The 21,451-nt window shown below is 54.2% G+C and overlaps 1 protein-coding gene across 1 annotated transcript; it reads right to left on the bottom strand.

Annotated features, from left to right (window-relative positions):
• Window positions 1-3,481: 3,481 nt before the first annotated feature.
• On the bottom strand, window positions 3,482-21,006 carry LOC140396835 (eukaryotic translation initiation factor 4E-binding protein 1-like). Its single transcript, XM_072485592.1, has 3 exons — window positions 20,725-21,006; window positions 7,958-8,131; window positions 3,482-3,923 (listed from the first exon to the last, which is right to left on the bottom strand). Exons 1-3 carry the CDS (start codon window positions 20,855-20,857, stop codon window positions 3,892-3,894), a joined length of 339 nt encoding a protein of 112 aa, XP_072341693.1. The 5' UTR covers window positions 20,858-21,006; the 3' UTR covers window positions 3,482-3,891.
• Between the last annotated feature and the right edge of the window lie 445 nt (window positions 21,007-21,451).

Below are 21,451 nucleotides of genomic sequence, written 5' to 3'. Positions count from 1 at the left end.
TCCTTTCCTTTTCGCTAAGTCCAGCGCGTCCTCAGGCGACTCAAAATAAAAGTGCTGTTCCTCCTGCGTGACCATACAACAGTCTGAATTTCACTTTTTTCTTAAAAGGATCGACCTAATCTGGTTGAAGCTGCTCTTCTCCTGGCCACCTCCACACTCAGGTCTTGGTCAACCCGCAGGATACTGTTGGCCCACTTACAGTTCTGTCTGCTTGGCCCATTGTAGAATACGCTCCATATCCACCATTGCCCTCGGGGGCGGGGGGGGGGGGGGGTCTCCAATTCGCGGCTTCCTGAGTGCTCTGTGAGCCCTGTCCACCTCCAAGGGTCGGGAGAATGCCCCATCCCCCAGCAGCTTCTCAAACATGTCTGCGATGTATGCCCCAGCGCCCGCTCCTTCGGACCCCTCCGGGAGCCCAACAATTCTCAAGTTCTGCCGGCGGACCTACTCTCTAGGTCCTCCACCTTCTCCAGAAGCTCCTTCTGCTGGTCTCCCAGCATCCCCACCTCCAACTCCACCGCAGTTTGATGTTCCTCCTGCTCAGCCAGCGCCTTCTCTACCTTCTGGGTCGCCCGATCTTGGGCGTCCAATCTAAGCTCCAGCCGCTCACTTGACTGTTTTATTGGATCCAAGCAGACCCGTTTCTGCTTAGCAAAGCCTTCCTGAATAACTTGCATCAGCTGCTCCGCTGACCGCTGGGTCGACAAACCAGAGGCCCGGTCCTCCGCCATGCTGTCTCCCGCTGCAGCTTCAGCCCAAGCCTTCTCTGTCTTTCTATTTCTGCCTTTACAAGTACTTCTAGTCCTTCTCTCCATGCACCGATGTGGGAATTCAGTACACAATTGCCTCGGTCATCAGTTTTACAATTCAAGTCCGGTAGAAAATCAGGAGAAAAGATCCAAAAGTCCGACCAGAGCGGGAGCCACCAAATGTGTGACTTACTCCTTCATAGCCACCTCCAAGATTGACTGTTTAAAATTTCTGACCACTGCCCCTACCCCTGCCATTGACGATCTTGCTGATAGTCACAGTGCTGAGGCCCAACTCGACACTGCACCATTGCTTTGGTATACCTCACACCATCCCACATGCTGAACAGCAAGGGCAACAAATGCTTCCCCTGTATTCCATACTCCAGTCCATAACACCTGTACCAACGCATCAAGAGGTGTCAATTTTCCCTTGCGCAGGAACAGTGGGCAGCATAGTGATTTGGGTAGCACAGTGGTTAGCACAGTTGCTTCACAGCGCCAGGGCCCCGGGTTCAATTCCGGCCTCGGGTCACTGTCTGTGTGGAGTCTGCACGTTCTCCCCGTGTCTGCGTGGGTTTCCGGTTTCCTCCCACAGTCTAAAGATGCGCAGGTTGGGTGGGGTTACGGGGATAGAGTGGGGGATTGGGCTCAGGTGGGGGGCTCCTTTTGGAGGGCTGATGTCGACTCGATGGGCTGAATGGCCTCCTTCTGCACTGTCGGAATTGTATGAACGGATGCTTGAAGCTGGGAAAAATCTTGAGTCTCAGAAACTCTTGCCATCAATAAACTTACAGGGGTGCAGGGATAGATTTGGGGAATGAGATTGCCCTGAAGTGGCAAACTCGATGTGTACGAATGGCCTCCGCCTGTGACATTAATACTCTCTGATCTGATTAACTGACATGTTTTCGCACTGCTCCAGCAGCTTCCGGGACTCCTGATCACTGTTCGTCCCCACTTCAATGTCAGACAAAGAAACAGAGTGGTGACGGTGAAATGTTTATATCGCGAGCTCTGCTGCGTCGTTACTCATCTCTTCCCAAACATGGAACACAAGCAAAAAATCCCACTGATCAATACCCAGCTCCACTTCGAAAGATTTGTTTTGGGACACTGCGGCCAACTTGGGCATTGCCGTTATCACGGGGGTGGAGTATAACCAAGGATTGAACATGGAATCTCCCGCATCTTAGTACATCAGCATGCTCCGCATTCAGCTTCTGAACTGTGATGAGGGGACACATCTTACATCAGTAGACTGTGCATTTGGAGTGTGACCATGATCTTGAATGCTCAATTTTCTCTCCGTTTCACAGCCTGGAGGTGTACTTCACAGAATCCCTCCGGAGCAGAAAGAGGCCATTTGGTGCATCGAGGCTGCACCGTCCCCTGCCCTATACCCGGAACCCCGCCTAAGCTGCACATCTTTGTAGGCGAAGACGCAATTTTATCACCGCCAATCCATCCAACCAGCAAATTTTTGGGTTGTGGGAGGAAACCCGACAGTGTGGGGGGGGGGGGGGGGGGGGGGGGGGGGGGGAGTGCAAACTCCACGTAGACAGTGACCCGAGGCCGGGATTGAACCCGGGTCCCTGGCTCTGTGAGGCAAGGTGCTAACCACTCTGCCACCGTTAGGGTAGCATGGTAGCACAAGTGATTAGCACTGTGGCTTCACAGCGCCAGGTTCGATTCCCGGCTTGGGTCAGTGTCTGCGCGGAGTCTGCACGTTCTCCCCGTGTGGGCGTGGGTTTCCTCCGGGTGCTCCGGTTTCCTCCCACAGTCCAAAGACGTGCAAGTTAGGTGGATTGGCCATGATAAATTGCCCTTCGTGACCAAAAAGGTTAGGAGCGGTTATTGGGTTACGGGGATAGGGCTTAAGTGGGTCGGTGCAGACTCGATGGGCCGAATGGCCTCCTTCTACACTGTATGTTCTATGTTCTAGTTCAAACTGTCCCTCCACTTCTGCACTGGCCCAGTATACTGAGCGGCACTGCTGTCAACAGTATCACTGGAGAAATTTAGCCCTGGTTGAAAAGCACACAAAATATTTCAGAATGGAGCTCGGGAGAGATAGTTCGAACTGACAAATCACACCGAGATTATTCAGTTAGCCAGAGTAACCTTTTGGCATTGTGGCAACGCTCGTATCCGAGTCAGAAGGTTTGAAACCCGCCCCAGGCCGTCCGGCCGACTAAAGGCCGCCTCCAAATTCTGGGACGACATCCAACAGGACGCGGTGGTCTAGTTGGTTTGGGTGGCTCGACCTGGTTGTATGGGTGGTGGGAGCGGATAAATCCTCCGTGCCATGACAGGACTGGCCAATGTCTTAGCTGGTATGAAGTCAGTTCATCGACGTCAGCCTGCTCATCGGACTGCAGATCCCTTCCGCACTCCGAGCTGTTTCTCTCAGAGGGAAGAACAAATACATGTCCTGGCTGGATTATTCTGGAGCATAGAGTCGGTCAGATTACCCCAACACTTGAGAAGCTAATCTCAGAGTTGGGGGGCAAAGTCAGGAAGATACGGTCACGGGGCAGCAAAGGTCAGTCGCCCCCTACAACAAGGGGTAAGGGTCAGTTTTAACTCCCATCAGCCCTGTTTGTCTTAATTAGCATGTGTACAATGGACGAGAGCGATAGACGACAGAAGTACGTGACTGTCAGACCCTGAATGAGACGACATTCTGGTAATGTTGTGAATTGTTTTGAGGCCAGACACGACGACTTGAAGCGACTTCATTTTGCTTTATTTTTTTTGATTCTCTCTCTCTCTCCCACCAAGAATTACATGTCTGAAAAGTGAACCTTTAGCTTCGATCACCAAAAGCGTACAAATTTTGAAACCGGATTAAACAGATTAAGAACCCGAGAGGGCCCCCCCCCCCGCCCTCTCGACAATGCCCATCACCAACTCGATCAGTCTACCACGTACATGCGGCACTTTGACTTTTCACAGCAGGAGGTGTCGTCGGTAGCCAGGTCGAAGAGGATGGACTCAGTCACTGGCAGGAAATGTTTGCAGTATTTTGTTTTTGAAAGTAGAGCTGGTGGCTTGGAGAAGACACCTGGGCTGACCGTCGAGCCCAGCTGGAGGTCCAGGGTCGAAGTTCCTCACTCTGGAGGAAACTACGAGGCGCGACTTAAATGTCCATCTCAAATTGGGCGTCGTCTCCTGTTAAGGCAAAACAAGAACGGTGTTCAGCGACCTGCTCATTACGGCAAGGTTGAGCATCAATCAGAGAAAACAGGAGCAGGAGGAGGCCATTCGGCCCTTCCAGCCAGCGCCACCATTCATTATGATCATGGCTGATCATTCAAACCAGTAGCCTGTTCCCGCTTTTACCCCATATCCTCAGACTGTGACCCCATGGTTCTGGACCCCGCCCCCCCCCCCTCCCACCATCGGGAACATCCTTCCTGCATCTGCCCTCTCCAGTCCTGTGAGAATTTTAGGTTTCTGTAAGATCCCCCTCGCATTCTTCTGAACTCCAGCGAATACAATCCTAACCGACTCAATCTCTCCTCGTACGTCAGTCCCGTCACCCCCGGAATCAGCCTGGTAAACCTTCACTGCATTCACTCTCGGACTAGAACATCCATCCTCAGGTAAGGAGACCACAACTGGACACACTATTCCACGCGTGGCCTCACCAAGGCCCTGTGTAATTGCAGCAAGACATCCCTGCTCCTGTACTCGAATCCTCTCGCTGTGAAGGCCAACATACCATTTACCTTCTTTACCACCTGCTGCACCTGCACGCTTACCTTCAGCGACTGGTCTACGAGGACACCCAGGTCTCGGTGCACATTCCCCTCTCTCAATCTATCGCCATTCAGATAATAGTCTGCCTTCCCGTTTTTGCTACCAAAGTCGACAATTTCACATTTACCCACATGATACCGCATCTGCCATTCATTTGCCCTCTCACTCAACTTGTCCAAATCATACTGAATCATCTCTGCATCCTCCTCACAGCTCACCCTTCTAACCAGCTTCCTGTCATCTGTAAATTTGGAGATATTACATTTAGTTCCCTCATCTAAATCATTAATATATCGTGGCATGGTTAACACTGCTGCCACACGGCGCCAAGGACTCGGGTTCGATCCCAGCCCCGGGTCACTGTCCGTGTGGAGTTTGCACATTTTTGCTCTGTCTGCGTGGGTCTCACCCCCACAACCCAAAGATGTGGAGGGGAGGTGGATTGGCCATGCTAAATGACCTCTTAATTGGAATTTTAAATATATATATATATATATATATATATATATCGTGAATAGCTGGGGTCCCAGCACTGATTACTGTGGTACTCCACTAGTCTCTGCTTGCCATTTGGAAAAGACCGGTTTATTCGTACTCCTGGTTTCCTGTCTGCAACCAGTTTTCTATCCACCTCAATACACTGTCCCCAAACCCAAACCCATGCATTTTAATTTTACACGCTAATCATGTGTGTGGGACTTTATCGAAAGCCTTCTGAAAATCTAAATAAACCACATCCACTGGCTCTCTCTCGTCAACTCTGCTAGTTACGCACGGTGGCGCAGTGGTTAGGACTGCGGCCTACGGCACTGAGGAGCCAGCTTCGATCCGGCTCCGGGTCACTGCCTGTGTGGAGATTACACATTCTCCCCGTGTCTGCGTGGGTTTCACCCCCACAACCCAAAGATGTGCAGAGTAGGTGGATTGGCCGCGCTAAATTGGCCTTTCACTGGAAAAAAACCAATTGGGTAATGTCAATTTAAAAAAATAAAAAAAAACTCTGCTAGTTACATCCTTGATGAATTGCAGGAAATTTGTCAGGCATGATTTCCCCATCATAAATCCACGCCGACTCGGTCCGATCCTGCCACTGTTTTCCAGTTGCTCTGCTATTAAATCTTTTATAATGGACTCTAGAATTTTCCCCACTACCGACAGGCTTACTGATCTGTAATCCCCGTTTTCTCTCTACCTCCCTTTTTATTTTATTTTTTTAAAACGCATTTTGTTCAAACGTGTATCGAAGTAGGTTACAGCAAATAAACACCCCGGGAAACATTCTTCCCAACAATCAACTGTACAGTTTGTACAGATTTTTCTCCTTTTTCACCCCATCCCCATCACCCCCCCCACCCGCGACAAACAGCTCCTCAATCACGGTCACAAACATCGCCCACCTTTTCTCAAACTCCCCCTTCTCTAACCGCAGGAAGTCGTACAGGTCACCCTTTTTAAACAGTGGGGTTACATTAGCTACCCTCTAATCTGTAGGAAAGGCCCCAGAGTCTATAGAATCCCGGAAGATGACCATTAACACATCCACCATTTCTCGGCCCACTTCCTTAAATTCTCTGGGATGTAGATTATCAGGCCCTGGGGACTTATCAGCCTTCAATCCCAACAACTTCCCCAACACCATTTCCTACGTTTATTGATTTCCTTCAGTTCCGTCCTCTCACTAAACCCTCTGGTCCTCAACATTTCTGGTGTATTAGTTGCGTCCTCCATTGTGAAGACAGAACCAAAGTATGTATCGAGTTGGTTAACCATTTCTTTGTCCCCAGTTATAAATTTCTGTTTCTGACATTTGTCTTCACCAGTCTTCATCTCTTCAGACACTTTTAGAAACATTTTAGTCAGTTTTGGTGTTCCCCACCAGCTTACTCTCATACCCTATTTTCTCATTCTGAATCAACCCTTTTGTCCTCCTTTGCTGAATTCTAAACTGCTCCCAATCCTCAGGGCTGCTGTTTTCCCTGGCCAATTTGTATGCCTCCTCCTTGGATCTAATACTATCTCTAATTTCCCTCATGGCTCCCTTGTGAGTCATGCTTTGGCCAGCTCCCCCTGTTTTATTTTGGGGCGAGACAGGAATGAACAACTGTTGCCCCATGTGCTCTTTGAATGTTTGCTATTGACTATTCACCACCATCCCTTCAGGTAACGTTCCCCAATCTGTCATAGCCACCTCATGCCTCAGATCATCCTGGTCTCCTTTATTTATATTCAGGATACCAGTCTCAGAATCAACCACATCGCTCTCCACCTTGATGAAGAATTCTATCGTATTATGGTCTCATATTATGGTCGTTCATCCCCAAAGGGACCTCGCACAACTAGATTGCCAATTATTCCTTTCTCATTGCACAATACCCAGTCTAGGATGGCCGGTTTTCTTTTTTTTTGGTAAATTTGGAGTAGCCAATTATTTTTCTTTTCCAATTAAGGGGCAATTTAGCGTGGCCAATCCACCGAACCTGCACATCTTTAGATTGTAGGGGTGAAACCCACGCAGACAGGGGGAGAATGTGCAAACTCCACACGGACAGTGACCCGGGGCCGGGATCGAACCTGGGACCTCGGCGCCGTGAGGCCACAGTGCTAACCACTGCGCAACATGCCGCCCCGATGGCCTGTTTTCGAGTAGGTTCCTCAACATATTGGTCCAGAAAACCATCCGGTATACAATCCTGGAATTCCACCACTAAAGTATTCTGACTAATTTGAATTGCCCAATCTATATGCAGATTAAAGATATAATATGCTGGGAACAAATAAGGTGGCTCATTGGACCAGGTATAAGGTAGCACAACACAGTAAGATCCCGTGTTTCTCACATGCACAGGTTTTACTGGATGGTCAACAGGATTGAGATTACCACCTTCATTCGCCCATTAATACTGAAGCCAAGAGTCATGCCCTCGCTGATTTCCCATGTATAAAGCAGTTTCCGTCCCAATCCTCCTCAACTCCCCAATGGCCAACGTTTAAGGGGAGGATAAAAAGAGCACTTGCAGACTCGCCTTGACATACAACTGAATTGGCATCAATGACTGGGAGGAAGCTCTTACCAATTGTTCAAAATGTACATAACACAAAGCCTGAAGGAGGAGGCAGAACAACAGCACAGAAGAAAAGGGAGCAACTGCTGCATTGCGGATCCCACTACCCCGCAGGGCGTCCCACCCCATATATCCAAAGATCCCTGGGTCGTGAATCGGCCAGTTCAGTCACCTGAAAACCCATGGCAGAACCCCGAGTCAGCATTATTCTCGATTCTCGGAAGGTGACAGAGGCGCGGATCAAAGTGGATACTCTGGTTTGGACAAACTACATCCATGATGGCACTCCGGGTGTTAAGTGGACAACACAAACTAACGCCCGTCTCCTCCGCTGTGTGCCCCGCGCTCCAATCGCACCGACACTCTGGCTCCGTGACTTACCGCCAGCTGCCTTCCCCTCGTGGCTGATAATGTGATTTGTCGCTGGCTTCACCTTCTCTGCTGTATTCGGGCTTGTGACACCCGGAATGTTTGGAAGGTCACGCGGAGGAGTCCGAGCAACAGAGGAATTGCGGCAATCCATGAGGAATTTGCGGTCATAAATAATCCGGGTGCCTGCAACATAAAAGCAATGCAGTGATGAGAAGAGGAGGGAGTAAACGCTGTTTATTAAAGTGGCGACGGTTTTACAGACCTGGATCATGTTTAGTCAGGTTGTGCTGCCATGACAGGAGGTTGTTTTTAAACTATTTCCGTCCACAGGAAAGCAGTAACCTTCCAGACTCGCTGCCGTGGCAGACTGAGAATGAGGGAATATTCATCAGTTCCCGAAATGCCGTACGTGTTTGAAAATTGACTCGTTCTCTCCAAGACACAGAACTTGAAATGCTTCAATTAGCACCTCAACCTCTTTGTGATCCTGTGCTCAACTCCCTACCTCCAGTGGCCACGTTACTTTTCTGTTGCCTCTTCTCTACTCTTTCAATCTTTCTTCAAGTGTCTGACTCTTGTGGGAACCTTACCCCGCAGGTCGGGACCACACACACACACACACACACACACAAGAGGGAACTATGTCACGGGATGAATAGAGAGTCAGATATCTGAAAGGCAAGGCTGGTTAATGTTAAGTAATGAGTTAAGAGACATTGCAATCAGTTGTCTCATTTATGTTAAGTATCCATTAATTGACACTGATATGTAAAGGGGCTTCAGGTGGCCTCTGTCAGGTGATGTACAGTTAGAGTTTTGGGCAAAGGCTGTTGGAAGGAAATAAATGTGTGTTTGTGAAAAAGGAACAGAACCTTAGACTCTTCATATCACAGCAACTAAAACGTCTAACAGTTAATACTGCCCCATAAACACAAATCAAGCACCCTGTTTCCAGCGATGACGCAGGAGAAGTTTTCTTTTGAGGTTCCTCACTAGGCCAGGCATGCATTCTCTCACAGACACCCGCTTCGCCAGTGTTATCAGCTGAGGATACAAAGCGTTTTTAAAAGATTCATGGGAAGGATACGCCGCTGGCTAGGCGAGCATTTGCTCATCTCTAATTACCCTGGTGGACTGCTTTCGCGAATGGCTGCAGTCCGTGTGGTGTAGGTACACCCACAGCGCTCTCGCGAGAGATTTTGACGGAGCAACGATGAAGGAACAGGGATGGAGGGCAGGATCTTCCGCTCTCACTGCGGACAGGTTTGTAAGTAAGAACAGCATGTAATTAGGTGGAATAGTTTCCAGACGCCCCTCCACCAAGTGACGCCCTTCTGTGCCCAATGAACGACCACTAATGGCCTCATTGTGCCATCACTGCTATTAAACCGGGATGCCCACTTGCCACCTCCGGTAGTGGTGGTGGGAGGGGTCACACTGAGGTACAACCCCTGCCCTTGCTGCCCCTACACCGCTCTCCCAGAGACACCCCAGTCTCCCCTGCACTGACCTGTGGCCAGAGTGGTTGGCCTCTGGTTAGCTGACAGCTCTGGGTAATGTGGGGGTCTCGATTCCGGGGGAAGGCTCGTTGATAGCCACACCCCGGCCTGAGTGACCTGAAATGAGGCAGCACTGGTCTCTCCAGTCCAGCGGCCAATGGGGCTCCGCCCTTCGTTCCAAGGCAGGATGGTGTGGGGCTCGGGAGGAATACTTGCAGGTGGTGACGGTCTCACACCCCTGCTGGGCCTTGCGCTTCTAGGTAGCAAGTCTGGAAGGTGAAAGAACTTCAGTGAGCTGCTGCAGTGTGCCTTGTGTACTGGACACACTGCTACTGTGCACTGCTGGTGGAGAGAGTGCATGCTTAAGGTGGTGAACGGGGTGCCAATCAAGCGGGGCTTTGTCCTGGATGGTGTTGAACTTCTTGAGTGTTGTTGGAGCTTGTAGATGATGGATAGGCTTCAGGGGAGTCAGGAGCTTAAGTTACTTACCACAGAATTCCAGGCCTCTGAATTGCTCTGGTAGCCACAGAATGAATATCGTTGATCCATTTAACTACCTGCTCAATAGTGGCCCCAGGGCTTTGATGGTGGGGGATTTGAAAAAAGAGTGAAGCAGGTGGTTAAGACTCTCTCTCCTGTTGGAGATGGTCAATGTCTGGATACATGCCCACAAAAGACCCTCGTCACTTCACAATCCAAGCCTAAATGTTGTCCAGATCTTGATGCCGTACAGACAATATAGTTTCAAAGTTTTCCACAAACAGGAACGCGATTCCTCTTTCTCACGGAACCCATCTGCTTTCAAATCCTCAATCAGCTGCAGCCATACAGCACGATCTGCTTCTAGCTGTACTCTCAGTAACATGTAGAAAGTAACATTCTGCCAAATGCAATGCTGCACGATCAAGGCCTTTTGCAGCATAACAATTTCCGCTATGGAGTCCACTGATGGGTAATGATCTTTGGTATGACACAGGATTACTTTAGGCTGGAAGATAAATGTGAGACAAAGTATGCCTGGAGCTGCTTGTTCACGCGAGGCATTTTTCCCCGTCCAGGAAGGTGGAAAATGAATGCCTGTGCAACACATTACTTTTCAGAGGCTGTGTATGTTCCACTTTGTCCATCTCCTGAGGTTCGGCTCCGCTAGTCCATAAGGTGGGTGTGAGAGGTAAACTGCGTGTAGAGTGGCAGGTGGAGTGCTTGGCCGGGAAGGGGGCAGGGGCAGTGGGAGGGAGGACCTTACGATCACTCCCGTTATCAGCATGGATGACTGTGTACAATGCACCCAATCCCTTCTCACTCTGTCCTCAGGATTTTGGAGCACGTTTGGATATAGGACAGTGAGCGATTCACACGGGCGAGGAACGGGGCCGAATTCTGATCTAAAAAGCCACTTGCAGCACGTGTCCAATCAGCCAGTGATGAGGTCTGTTCCATATGCTCATTAAGATTTGGTGTCCGGGATCCAAGAGCTATTTGAAAACTGGGCACCCATTCAAACTAATGTTGAACCAAAAAACTCAAGGTTACCAGAAACATTATCAACTTGAAGGTAATATTCAAAGACATCACTTAACCTCTTATGGAAAAGGAGGAATATTTCTCTGAACGAGTTGATCATCCCAAGATCGCGAGACGTCCTCCAAAAAGTTTTCACTGGAAATTGAGCAGTCTCCCATCTTAGTGTTGTCGATGCTGTAAAGTTGCAGATCCTGGTCTCATTCATTCTCCACCTGGAGGAAGCCCATTTAAACCTGCTCAGTCTGTGCCAATACTTGGCCAGAACACACCGAGGTCACAAAGGCAGCGTTTATTGTGGGACTGTCAGCACCTGGAGGAGACAGACCTCGAATGGTCACGTCTGACAAGAAAAGGGCTCACACGTGAGTGAAGAACATCATGGAGGAATCACAAGCCAACTGGTGATTAAGCTTCTGTACAGGTGGTGGAATTCCCCAGCTTTAACGTTTTGTTTGTGGCTAACTAACGTGCGCGCTCTCTGGAAGTACGCTAGCTGAAACAGTACAAATAAAACTGCTGCTTTTAATTGGTGTTAAACTCAACAAAACACACCCAATAGGATGGCCGGAAGGGGTGATTTAGCTTCATATAATCTGAGTGTGTGCGTGTCACTGGGGTGTGATATTATTGCTCCATTAAGGGGTTCCTTTGGAAAAGAAAACACTGTGGAAGCTGCTGAAATCAATCCATTGGACTGGAAATTCCTCAGGTCAGGCAGCCATCTACGCAGAGACAAACTGATGGAATGATTTGTCAGCAACCTCCGAGCTCGCGTCTCCACCCAGGATAATGCTGTCTCTCCAAGCGGCCCAGGATGAAAAGGCCGGGCACGCAAATCAGATGCGTGGCCGTGGCTGATTGAGAATGAGGGAACAGCCATAGAATCCCTACGGTGCAGAAGGAGGCCATTCAGCCCATCAAATCTGCCATCGCCCCCTTCAAAAGAGCCTAATCCCCGACTCTATTCCTGCAACCCCCCCACAAAAGGGGCAATTTAGCACAACCAATCCACCTAACCTGCATTTCTTTGGACACGCAAACACGGGGAGAACGTGCAGACTCCGCACAGACAGTGACCCGAGGCTGGAATCGAACCCAGGTCCCCGGTGCGGTGAGGCAGCTGTGCTAACCACTGTGTCACCCCAGTAAGATGGAGGCTGATCAAGACAAAGGCCAAACTCATAAACACACAGACCCGAGGAAGGATGCGAACTCCGTGTGAATTGTCCATCGAACAACATTCGTCAGGGGTGATGTGAAACTTGATAATCAAGTGTGCTCTCGAGCACCTTGACCTGTGTTCTCTTGTTGAAATGCTCACAGCATTTTCTGAATGAACTCCAAACACTAAGAATCATAGTGGTTCCCAGGACTGTATGTACCTGTTTAACCAAACACCTTCAATCTGTGACTTCACATTCTCGACCCGTACGCCAATGGCGACAGTTTCCCCCTCGACTCTGTCCAGACTCTGAATGAATTGGAATGCTTTTCTGCAATCTCCCCATAATGCTCTCTTCTGAGAACAGTCCCATCGTCTCCAATACTGAAGACCCTCATTCCTGAACTGGACACAAACCTCCAGCTCAGCCATCTTTCCAGACTTTACCACATTCAAGGCCATCGCCATGGGTCCACCTGTTACACTTGCCCGTGTCCCCTCAAATCCTCTCTTTATCCTCCTCACAGATCCTTCATCCTCGTTCCAAGCTGTGTCTCAGATCTCCAAATTCTGTAATTGTGTCATACGCACCCAAATCCAGGTTATTCACAGAGTGATGAAGAAAAGCGGTGGCCCCCAGGGCAGCACGGTGGCGCAGTGGTTAGCGCTGCTGCCTAACACGCTGAGGGCCCGGGTTCCACCCCGGCCCCCGGTCAGTCAGCGTGGAGAGTTTTGTCGGAGTCAGCTCACAAACTGCTGCATTTATTGATTTCAATGTCACACTTTGCATTGGTGGGATTCATCCAGTGCCACAACTACTGCACGAAGCAGGACTGCTGGACGGCGTTTCACGATGGGAGCTGCACTTTGTTGCCGCTGGGTGACACCCAACAAGGTTCTCCAAAAACACATGGAGCATCCCGTGGGCCACAAGCGGCAGGAAGGTCACCTGGAAACCTGCTGTATTCTCCGGGGCCCCCACTGCTACGTTTGCGGGCAGGCCAAGCACCCCCAGTAGCGCTGCCCGGCCCGCGCATCCACCTGCAAGGTATGCGGTAAAAAGGGCCACTTCGTGGTGGTATGCCAGGCCTGTGCGTCCGGCCACCACAAACCTCTCCACGGTCCCCTTGCGGCCAGCGGGCGCCACCATTTTCCTACTCCAGGGCCACGTGCGGCCCGCGGGCGCCGCCATCCTGTCCCGCGGACATCACGTTCAATGGACGTGTGCCGCCATTTTGTGCACCCCGGCCATGTGCGACCAATGGGAGCCGCCATCTTGGATGGACTCCCAGGACCCCAGCTCGGCTGACCGCACACCGCCCAAAGAGAACACTCAACTGCTGAGATTAGCCTCGGTGACCCTGGATCAGTCCCGGCCTCGAACACTCAACTGCTACAACAACAGTACTAATCAACGGGCCCGTGACGTCCTCCTTAATCGACTCTGGGAGCACGGAGAGCTTCATACACCCTGACAAGGTAAGGTGCTGTTCTCTCCTCATCCACCCCGTTAATCAAAAGATCTCCCTGGTCTCCGGTTCCCACTCAGTAGAGATAAAGGGGTTTTATGTAGCAAACCTCACAGTCCAGGGAAGGGAGTTTAAAAATTACCGGCTCTACGTCCTTTCGCACTTCTGTGCGGCCACACTCCTAGGTTTAATCTCCAAAGTCTAACTTTCAAATTCAGCGGCCCTATACCCCCCCCCTCACTGTCTGCGGCCTCGCGACCCTCAAGGTCGATCCGCCTTCCCTGTTTGCAAACCTCACCCCGGATTGCAAACCCGTCGCCACCAGGAGCAGACGGTACAGTGCCCAGGATCGGATCTTTATTAGGTCAGAGGTCCAAAGGCTACTGAGGGAAGGAGTCATTGAAGCTAGCAACAGACCCTGGAGAGCTCAAGTACTGGTGGTAAAGACCAGGGAGAAGCATAGGATGGTCATCGACTACAGTCAGACCATCAACAGGTTTACGCAGCTGGATGCGTACCCTCTCCCCCGCATATCCGACCTGGTAAACAGGATCGCGCATTACAAGGTCTTCTCCACGGTGGATCTTAAGTCCGCCTACCACCAGCTCCCCATCCGCACTAGTGACTGCAAATACACTGCCTTCGAGGCAGACGGCGGCTCTACCACTTTCTCTTACTATGCCCAGTGGGTTTCCAACTATGCGGACAAGGCCCGTCCCCTGCTCCAATCCACAGCTTTCCCCCTGTCGATAGAGGCCCGCCAGGCCTTCAGCCGCATCAAAGCAGAGATTGCAAAGGCCACGATGCACGCCATCGACTAGTTCCTCCCCTTCCAGGTCAAGAGCGACGTGTCTTGACGTAGCTCTGGCGGCCACCCTCAACCAAGCGGGCAGACCCGTGGCCTTCTTCTCACGCACCCTCCACGCTTCTGAAATCCGCCACTCCTCAGTCGAAAAGGAGGCCCAGGCCATAGTAGAAGCTGTGCAACATTGGAGGCATTACCTGGCCGGCAGGAGATTCACTCTCCTCACTGACCAACAGTCGGTTGCTTTCATGTTCGATAATGCACAGCGGGGCAAGATAAAGAAAACAATAAGATCTTGCGGTGGAGGATCGAACTCTCCACCTACAACTACGAGATCTTGTATCGTCCCGGGAAGCTAAACGAGCCTCCAGGTGCCCTGTCCCGCGGCATATGCCAACGCACAAGTGGACCGCCTCCGAGCCCTCCACGACGACCTCTGCCACCCAGGGGGTCACTCGCTTTTTCCACTTTATCAAGACCCGCAACCTGCCCTACTCCATCGGAGGAGGTCAGGACAGCCACCAGGTACTGCCAAATCTGCGCGGAGTGCAAACCGCACTTCTACCGGCCAGAGAAAGCGCACCTGATAAAGGCTTCCCGTCCCTTTAAACGCTTCAAAGACCCCTCCCCTCCACTGACCGCAACACGTACTTCCTGAACGTGATTGACGAGTACTCCCTGTTCCCATTCGCCATCCCCTGCCCCGACATGACCGCAACCACTGTCATCAAGGCCCTCCATAGCATCTTTGCACTGTTCGGGTTCCCCGCTTACATACATAGTGATAGGGGGTCCTGCTTTATGAGCGACGAACTGCGTCAATTCCTGCTCAGCAAGGGCATCACCTCGAGCAGGACGACCAGCTACAACCCCCGGGGTAACGGACAGGTAGAGAGGGAGAACGGAATGGTCTGGAAGAATGTCCTGCTGGCACAACGGTCCAGGAATCCCCCAGTTTCCCGCTGGCAGGAAGTCCTCCCGGATGCCCTCCACTCCATCTGGTCACTGCTTTGTACCACAACCAACCAGACACCTCACGAACGTCTCCTTGTTTCCCCAGGAACTCCTCCTCTGGGACCTCGCTCCAGACCTGGCTGGCAGTTCCCTGACCCATCTTGCTCCGAAAACACGTGCGGGCGCACAAGTCGGACCCGTTGGTCGAGAGGGTCCATCTTCTCCACGCTAACCCCCAGTACGGCGTACCCCGACGGCCGACAAGGTACGGTCTCCCTACGAGACCTGGCGACCGCCGGAGCCCCACGCACACCCCAGCCACCAGTCCCACCCTCCCTCCCATCAGTGCACCTTACAGGAGGATCGGTCCTTCCGCCGGCCCCGTCTAGTCCCCCCCCCACCCACCGATGCACCCCACAGATGCTCCCTTCCCAGGTCAATCGTTTTCCTACCAGCACCGTCTAGGGGTGTCGAAGCTGACACAGAGATCGAGGCCACGCTCCCGGAGTTACCATGTTGTAATATCAGGCCACCACCCCCGCCGGACTCTTTTTTAATAGGGGGTGAATGTGGTAGTCTGTGTAGAGGTATTACGGTACCTGGTAATGCTGGAACACCATTGGTAGATATTGTCTGTTTCCTATTGGTCAAGCTGTAAAGTAACTCCGCCCTGCAAGCGGGGTATAAGAGCCCGTGCCGCCCCAGCAGCTTTCATTCTGTACCCGAGCTGCTGGGGGAAACATCTAGCTTATTAAAGCCTTCAGTTGGACTACAACCTCGCTTTAGTGGTCATTGATCGTGCATGACCTCTGCAGCTATTCCACAGTCACGGCGCAATGGCACAGTGGTTTGCACGGTTGTCTCACAGAGCTGGGGACCTGGGTTTGATTCCAGCCTCCGGTGACTGTCTGTATGGAGTTGCACTTTCTCCCCGTGGGTTTCCTCCCACAAGTCCCAAAAGACGTGCTGTTAGGTGAATTGGACATTCTGAATTCTCCGTGTACACGAACAGGCGCCGGAGTGTGGCGACTAGGGGCTTTTCACAGTAACTTCATTGCACTGTTAATGTAAGCCTACTTATGACAATAATAAAGATTACTGTTATGATGATGGCCTGCTTGTCTCGGAGTCAGAAGGTTGTGGGCTCCAAGGACTGAGCTGACATTCTCGTGCCAGGATGTAAGGGAGTGCTGCACTCTCAGTGGTGGTGTCCTTTGGTGTGAGGCATGAAAGCTGCCTGCCATTCAGATACGAGTAGAAGATCTCATGGCAACTATCTCCCCACAGTGACGTGATCAATATTGTATCCCTGAATCAACATCCCGAGGGTAGGCTCTCCATGTCGCTGTCTACGGAAACTCGCAGTGCGCTGTTTTTGTGAAGTTGCAACAGGAAGCTCACTTCAAGAAGCAGATGAACTGCAATGAAGCCACACCAAGTTCTCATATGCCTGACGGGTACAACATCACCTTGCACAGCAGGGAGAGAGAATGCGCTGAAGCTCATTTCAAATTGCCTGCTCCCCAAAAGATCTGGAGCAACACGTTGCACCCGAAATGCTTTTGGTTTACCCTTACAAGGAGTTCAGAGAGAGAAACAGAAGCGAGACAGAGTAGCAAGTATTTACAAAATGTCAGGTTACGGGCAAGGCCGACAGGGTTCAGTTGCGAATCAGCGAGCGAACACAATGCACCAGAGGCACAAACCGAGTGAAGATGTGCCTCACAGGAACAGACCCTGTTCTGGCAGCAGCTGTGAAAGCACTGTGGTGAAAATGACAGCGTCCACCACAGCTGGCTCGGGTCAGCTCTCAGCACTGGACCCAGTGGCCACTACTCCTCCTCCCCCCCCCCCCCCGCCAGATCCCACCCCGAGCCATCACAGCACAACAGGAGGCGCTAAATAATTCAACTCCGCACCCAACACAAACAAACTGACGGGCGACCAGGGGGGGGGGGGGGGAAATCTCAAACCACATTCAATTTCTGCGTCTGTTGTTTGAAATGCCAAAACAGTTTTCGGATCAAACTAATAAAATAACACAAGAGCGACAACTGATTTGAGGATTAAAATTTCCCAGGATTCACCCTCATTGATGCTGCATAGACCTGCGGATGTTGGAACTGGTCATCACACCTGGTATCAGCAGGACAGAGAGAACGCAGAAAACGTGGTACAATGCTACCCTCTGTGAGAGAACATAAGAACTAGGAGCAGGAGTGGGCCATCTGGCCCCTCGAGCCTGCTCCACCATTCAATGAGATCATGGCTGATCTTTTGTGGACTCAGCTCCACTTTCCGGCCCGAACACCATAACCCTTAATCCCTTTATTCTTCAAAAAACTATCTATCTTTATCTTAAAAACATTTAATGAAGGAGCCTCTACTGCTTCACTGGGCAAGGAATTCCATAGATTCACAACCCTTTGGGTGAAGAAGTTCCTCCTAAACTCAGTCCTAAATCTACTTCCCCTTATTTTGAGGCTATGCCCCCTAGTTCTGCTTTCAGGAAAGGGAGAGGACATGAAAATATTTCTGCAAGCGTACAGGAAACTAGTTAATTCTGGGTGACAATCTATTCTCAGATTGTGAGCAGTTATAGGAGGTGGTTCTTGCGGTTCTACGCAACCCTCACAGTTATTGTACTGCCTCGTGATCAATTTCCCCGAGATGTCAGGTTGTATTTTTGAATCCAGCCACCAAAGTGAGACGTAATATGATTTTTGGCACGGTTTAAAAATTGTCACGTTCTGTTTGGAAAAGCTCGATGATCTGTTGAAATTTCACCCCAACACCCAGGCAGGGCAGCTTTGCTCCTGGGACCCTACATCCTGACACCACTCACACTGGCACCAATACTACTACTGATTGCATCATGTTGCCGGCAGCAGCAAACAGCCAGTCCCGAAACTGCCACCAACACTGGGGGAAGGGTGGGCGGTCAGTGGGGGAAACAATAGGGGAGGGAAATAAATGGGAGGAGGGGGAGAAAATCAGTGGAGGGGGGGTCTCAGTGGAGGGGGGTCTCGGTGGAGGAGGGGGGTCTCGGTGGAGATGGGGGTATCCCGGTGGAGGAGGGGGTGTCCCGGTGGAGGAGGGGGTGTCCCGGTGGAGGAGGGGGGGGTCCCGGTGGAGGAGGGGGGGTCCCGGTGGAGGAGGGGGGGGTCCCGGTGGAGGAGAGGGGGGTCCCGGTGGAGGAGGGGGGGTCCCGGTGGAGGAGGGGGGGTCCCGGTGGAGGAGGGGGGGTCCCGGTGGAGGAGGGGGGGTCCCGGTGGAGGAGGGGGGGTCCCGGTGGAGGAGGGGGGGCCCCGGTGGAGGAGGGGGGGTCCCGGTGGAGGATGGGGGGGTCCCGGTGGAGGATGGGGGGGTCCCGGTGGAGGATGGGGGGGGTCCCGGTGGAGGAGGGGGGGTCCCCGGTGGAGGAGGGGGGGTCCCCGGTGGAGGTGGGGGGGTCCCGGTGGAGGGTGGGGGGTCCTGGTGGTGGAGGGGGGGTCCCAGTGGAGGGGGGGTCTCATTGAGGGGGGTTCCCAGTAGACGGGGCTCTCATTGAGGGGGGGCTCTCAGTGAGGAGGGGGGCTCTCAGTGGAGGGGGGGGCTCTCAGTGGAGGGGGGGGGCTCTCAGTGGAGGGGGGGGCTCTCAGTGGAGGGGGGGGCTCTCAGTGGAGGGGGGGGCTCTCAGTGAGGGGGGGGGCTCTCAGTGAGGGGGGGGGCTCTCAGTGAGGGGGGGGGCTCTCAGTGAGGGGGGGGCTCTCAGTGAGGGGGGGGCTCTCAGTGAGGGGGGGGCTCTCAGTGAGGGGGGGGCTCTCAGTGAGGGGGGGGCTCTCAGTGAGGGGGGGGCTCTCAGTGAGGGGGGGGCTCTCAGTGAGGGGGGGCTCTCAGTGAGGGGGGGCTCTCAGTGAGGGGGGCTCTCAGTGAGGGGGGGGCTCTCAGTGAGGGAGGGGGGGCTCTCAGTGAGGGAGGGGGGGCTCTCAGTGAGGGAGGGGGGGCTCTCAGTGAGGGAGGGGGGCTCTCAGTGAGGGAGGGGGGGCTCTCAGTGAGGGAGGGGGGGCTCTCAGTGAGGGAGGGGGGGCTCTCAGTGAGGGAGGGGGGCTCTCAGTGAGGGAGGGGGGGCTCTCAGTGAGGGAGGGGGGGCTCTCAGTGAGGGAGGGGGGGCTCTCAGTGAGGGAGGGGGGGCTCTCAGTGAGGGAGGGGGGGCTCTCAGTGAGGGAGGGGGGGCTCTCAGTGAGGGAGGGGGGCTCTCAGTGAGGGAGGGGGGGCTCTCAGTGAGGGAGGGGGGGCTCTCAGTGAGGGAGGGGGGGCTCTCAGTGAGGGAGGGGGGGGCTCAGTGAGGGAGGGGGGCTCTCAGTGAGGGAGGGGGGCTCTCAGTGAGGGAGGGGGGCTCTCAGTGAGGGAGGGGGGCTCTCAGTGAGGGAGGGGGGGCTCTCAGTGAGGGAGGGGGGGCTCTCAGTGAGGGAGGGGGGGGCTCTCAGTGAGGGGGGGGCTCTCAGTGAGGGGGGGGGCTCTCAGTGAGGGGGGGGGCTCTCAGTGAGGGGGGGGCTCTCAGTGAGGGGGGGGGCTCTCAGTGAGGGGGGGGCTCTCAGTGAGGGGGGGGGCTCTCAGTGAGGGGGGGGGCTCTCAGTGAGGGGGGGGGCTCTCAGTGAGGGGGGGGGCTCTCAGTGAGGGGGGGGGGCTCTCAGTGAGGGGGGGGGGCTCTCAGTGAGGGGGGGGGCTCTCAGTGAGGGGGGGCTCTCAGTGAGGGGGGGGCTCTCAGTGAGGGGGGGGCTCTCAGTGAGGGGGGGGGGCTCTCAGTGAGGGGGGGGCTCTCAGTGAGGGGGGGGCTCTCAGTGAGGGGGGGGGCTCTCAGTGAGGGAGGGGGGCTCTCAGTGAGGGGGGGGGCTCTCAGTGAGGGGGGGGGCTCTCAGTGAGGGGGGGGGCTCTCAGTGAGGGGGGGGGCTCTCAGTGAGGGGGGGGCTCTCAGTGAGGGGGGGGGCTCTCAGTGAGGGGGGGGCTCTCAGTGAGGGGGGGGGCTCTCAGTGAGGGGGGGGCTCTCAGTGAGGGGGGGGGCTCTCAGTGAGGGGGGGGCTCTCAGTGAGGGGGGGGGCTCTCAGTGAGGGGGGGGGCTCTCAGTGAGGGGGGGGGCTCTCAGTGAGGGAGGGGGGCTCTCAGTGAGGGGGGGGGGGCTCTCAGTGAGGGGGGGGGGCTCTCAGTGAGGGGGGGGGCTCTCAGTGAGGGGGGGGGCTCTCAGTGAGGGGGGGGGGGGCTCTCAGTGAGGGGGGGGCTCTCAGTGAGGGGGGGGCTCTCAGTGAGGGGGGGGGCTCTCAGTGAGGGGGGGGGGGCTCTCAGTGAGGGGGGGGGGCTCTCTCCCCCTCCCCCCCGGGCCTTACCTCCTGGCGTGGTGCTGAACAGGGTGCCCCCGGGGGTGCTGCTGTAATCCTGCGGCAGCTGCGCCGAGTCGCTGACGGTCACCCTGCGGCTGGGAATGGCGCGGCTCTGGGTTGTGTGAGCCGGGCCCGACATGCTGGCAGCGGAGGAACGGGGCCCGCACCTCTCTCCGTGTCTGCGGGCAGTCACTCAGCCCCAGCCCGGCGCACACCCACTGCAGGCCCCAGCCGCGCCGCCAACAACAACAACATCCGCTCGGCTCGGCCCGCCTCCCGCCGCCTCGGCAGCCCAACGTTCCGGAAACAGCCGAGCGCCCCGACCCGGCAGCGCATCATCCTCGGGATCCCAACTCAGGCCCCGCCCACCGGAACGTCATCCTCGGCCGGGCCCCGGAAACAGCCGATAGCTCGCCGCTCCGGCACCGCCCCCCAGAACGTCATCCTCGGCCGGGCTCCCCGAGAAGTCGCCGCCCCGGCCCCGCCCCCTAAACGTCATCCTCGGCAGCGCCCCCGACGCACGACCCAGAGACCCGCTCAGGCCCCGACGCTCCCAGAACGTCACCCTCGGCCACGCTCCGGAAACAGCCGAGAGACCTTCGGAGGCGCCGCTCTCTCCTTCGGGGCGCCGCCGCTCGCCCCGGCCCCGCCCCCGGGAACGTCATCCACGTCACCCCCACCACCCCGACCCACACGGCAGCGCGTCATCGCACTCCCGGGAGTGAGAGGGGAG

This window comes from Scyliorhinus torazame, chromosome 20 (genome assembly GCF_047496885.1).
Source record: "Scyliorhinus torazame isolate Kashiwa2021f chromosome 20, sScyTor2.1, whole genome shotgun sequence".
Taxonomy (NCBI): Eukaryota; Metazoa; Chordata; class Chondrichthyes; order Carcharhiniformes; family Scyliorhinidae; genus Scyliorhinus; species Scyliorhinus torazame.
Note: the sequence above shows the minus strand (reverse complement) of the source record. Positions and strands in the feature narration are given on the sequence as shown.

Excerpts from the sequence above, each read along its gene's own strand:
- LOC140396835 (XM_072485592.1), bottom strand. The coding sequence starts at position 20,857 with ATGTCGGGCCCGGCTCACACAACCCAGAGCCGCGCCATTCCCAGCCGC. Across the intron at positions 8,132-20,724 it reads GTTCAGCACCACGCCAGGAG|GCACCCGGATTATTTATGAC; the intron begins GTAAGGCCCGGG and ends TTTATGTTGCAG. Across the intron at positions 3,924-7,957 it reads CGAGGGGAAGGCAGCTGGCG|GAGACGACGCCCAATTTGAG; the intron begins GTAAGTCACGGA and ends TTGCCTTAACAG.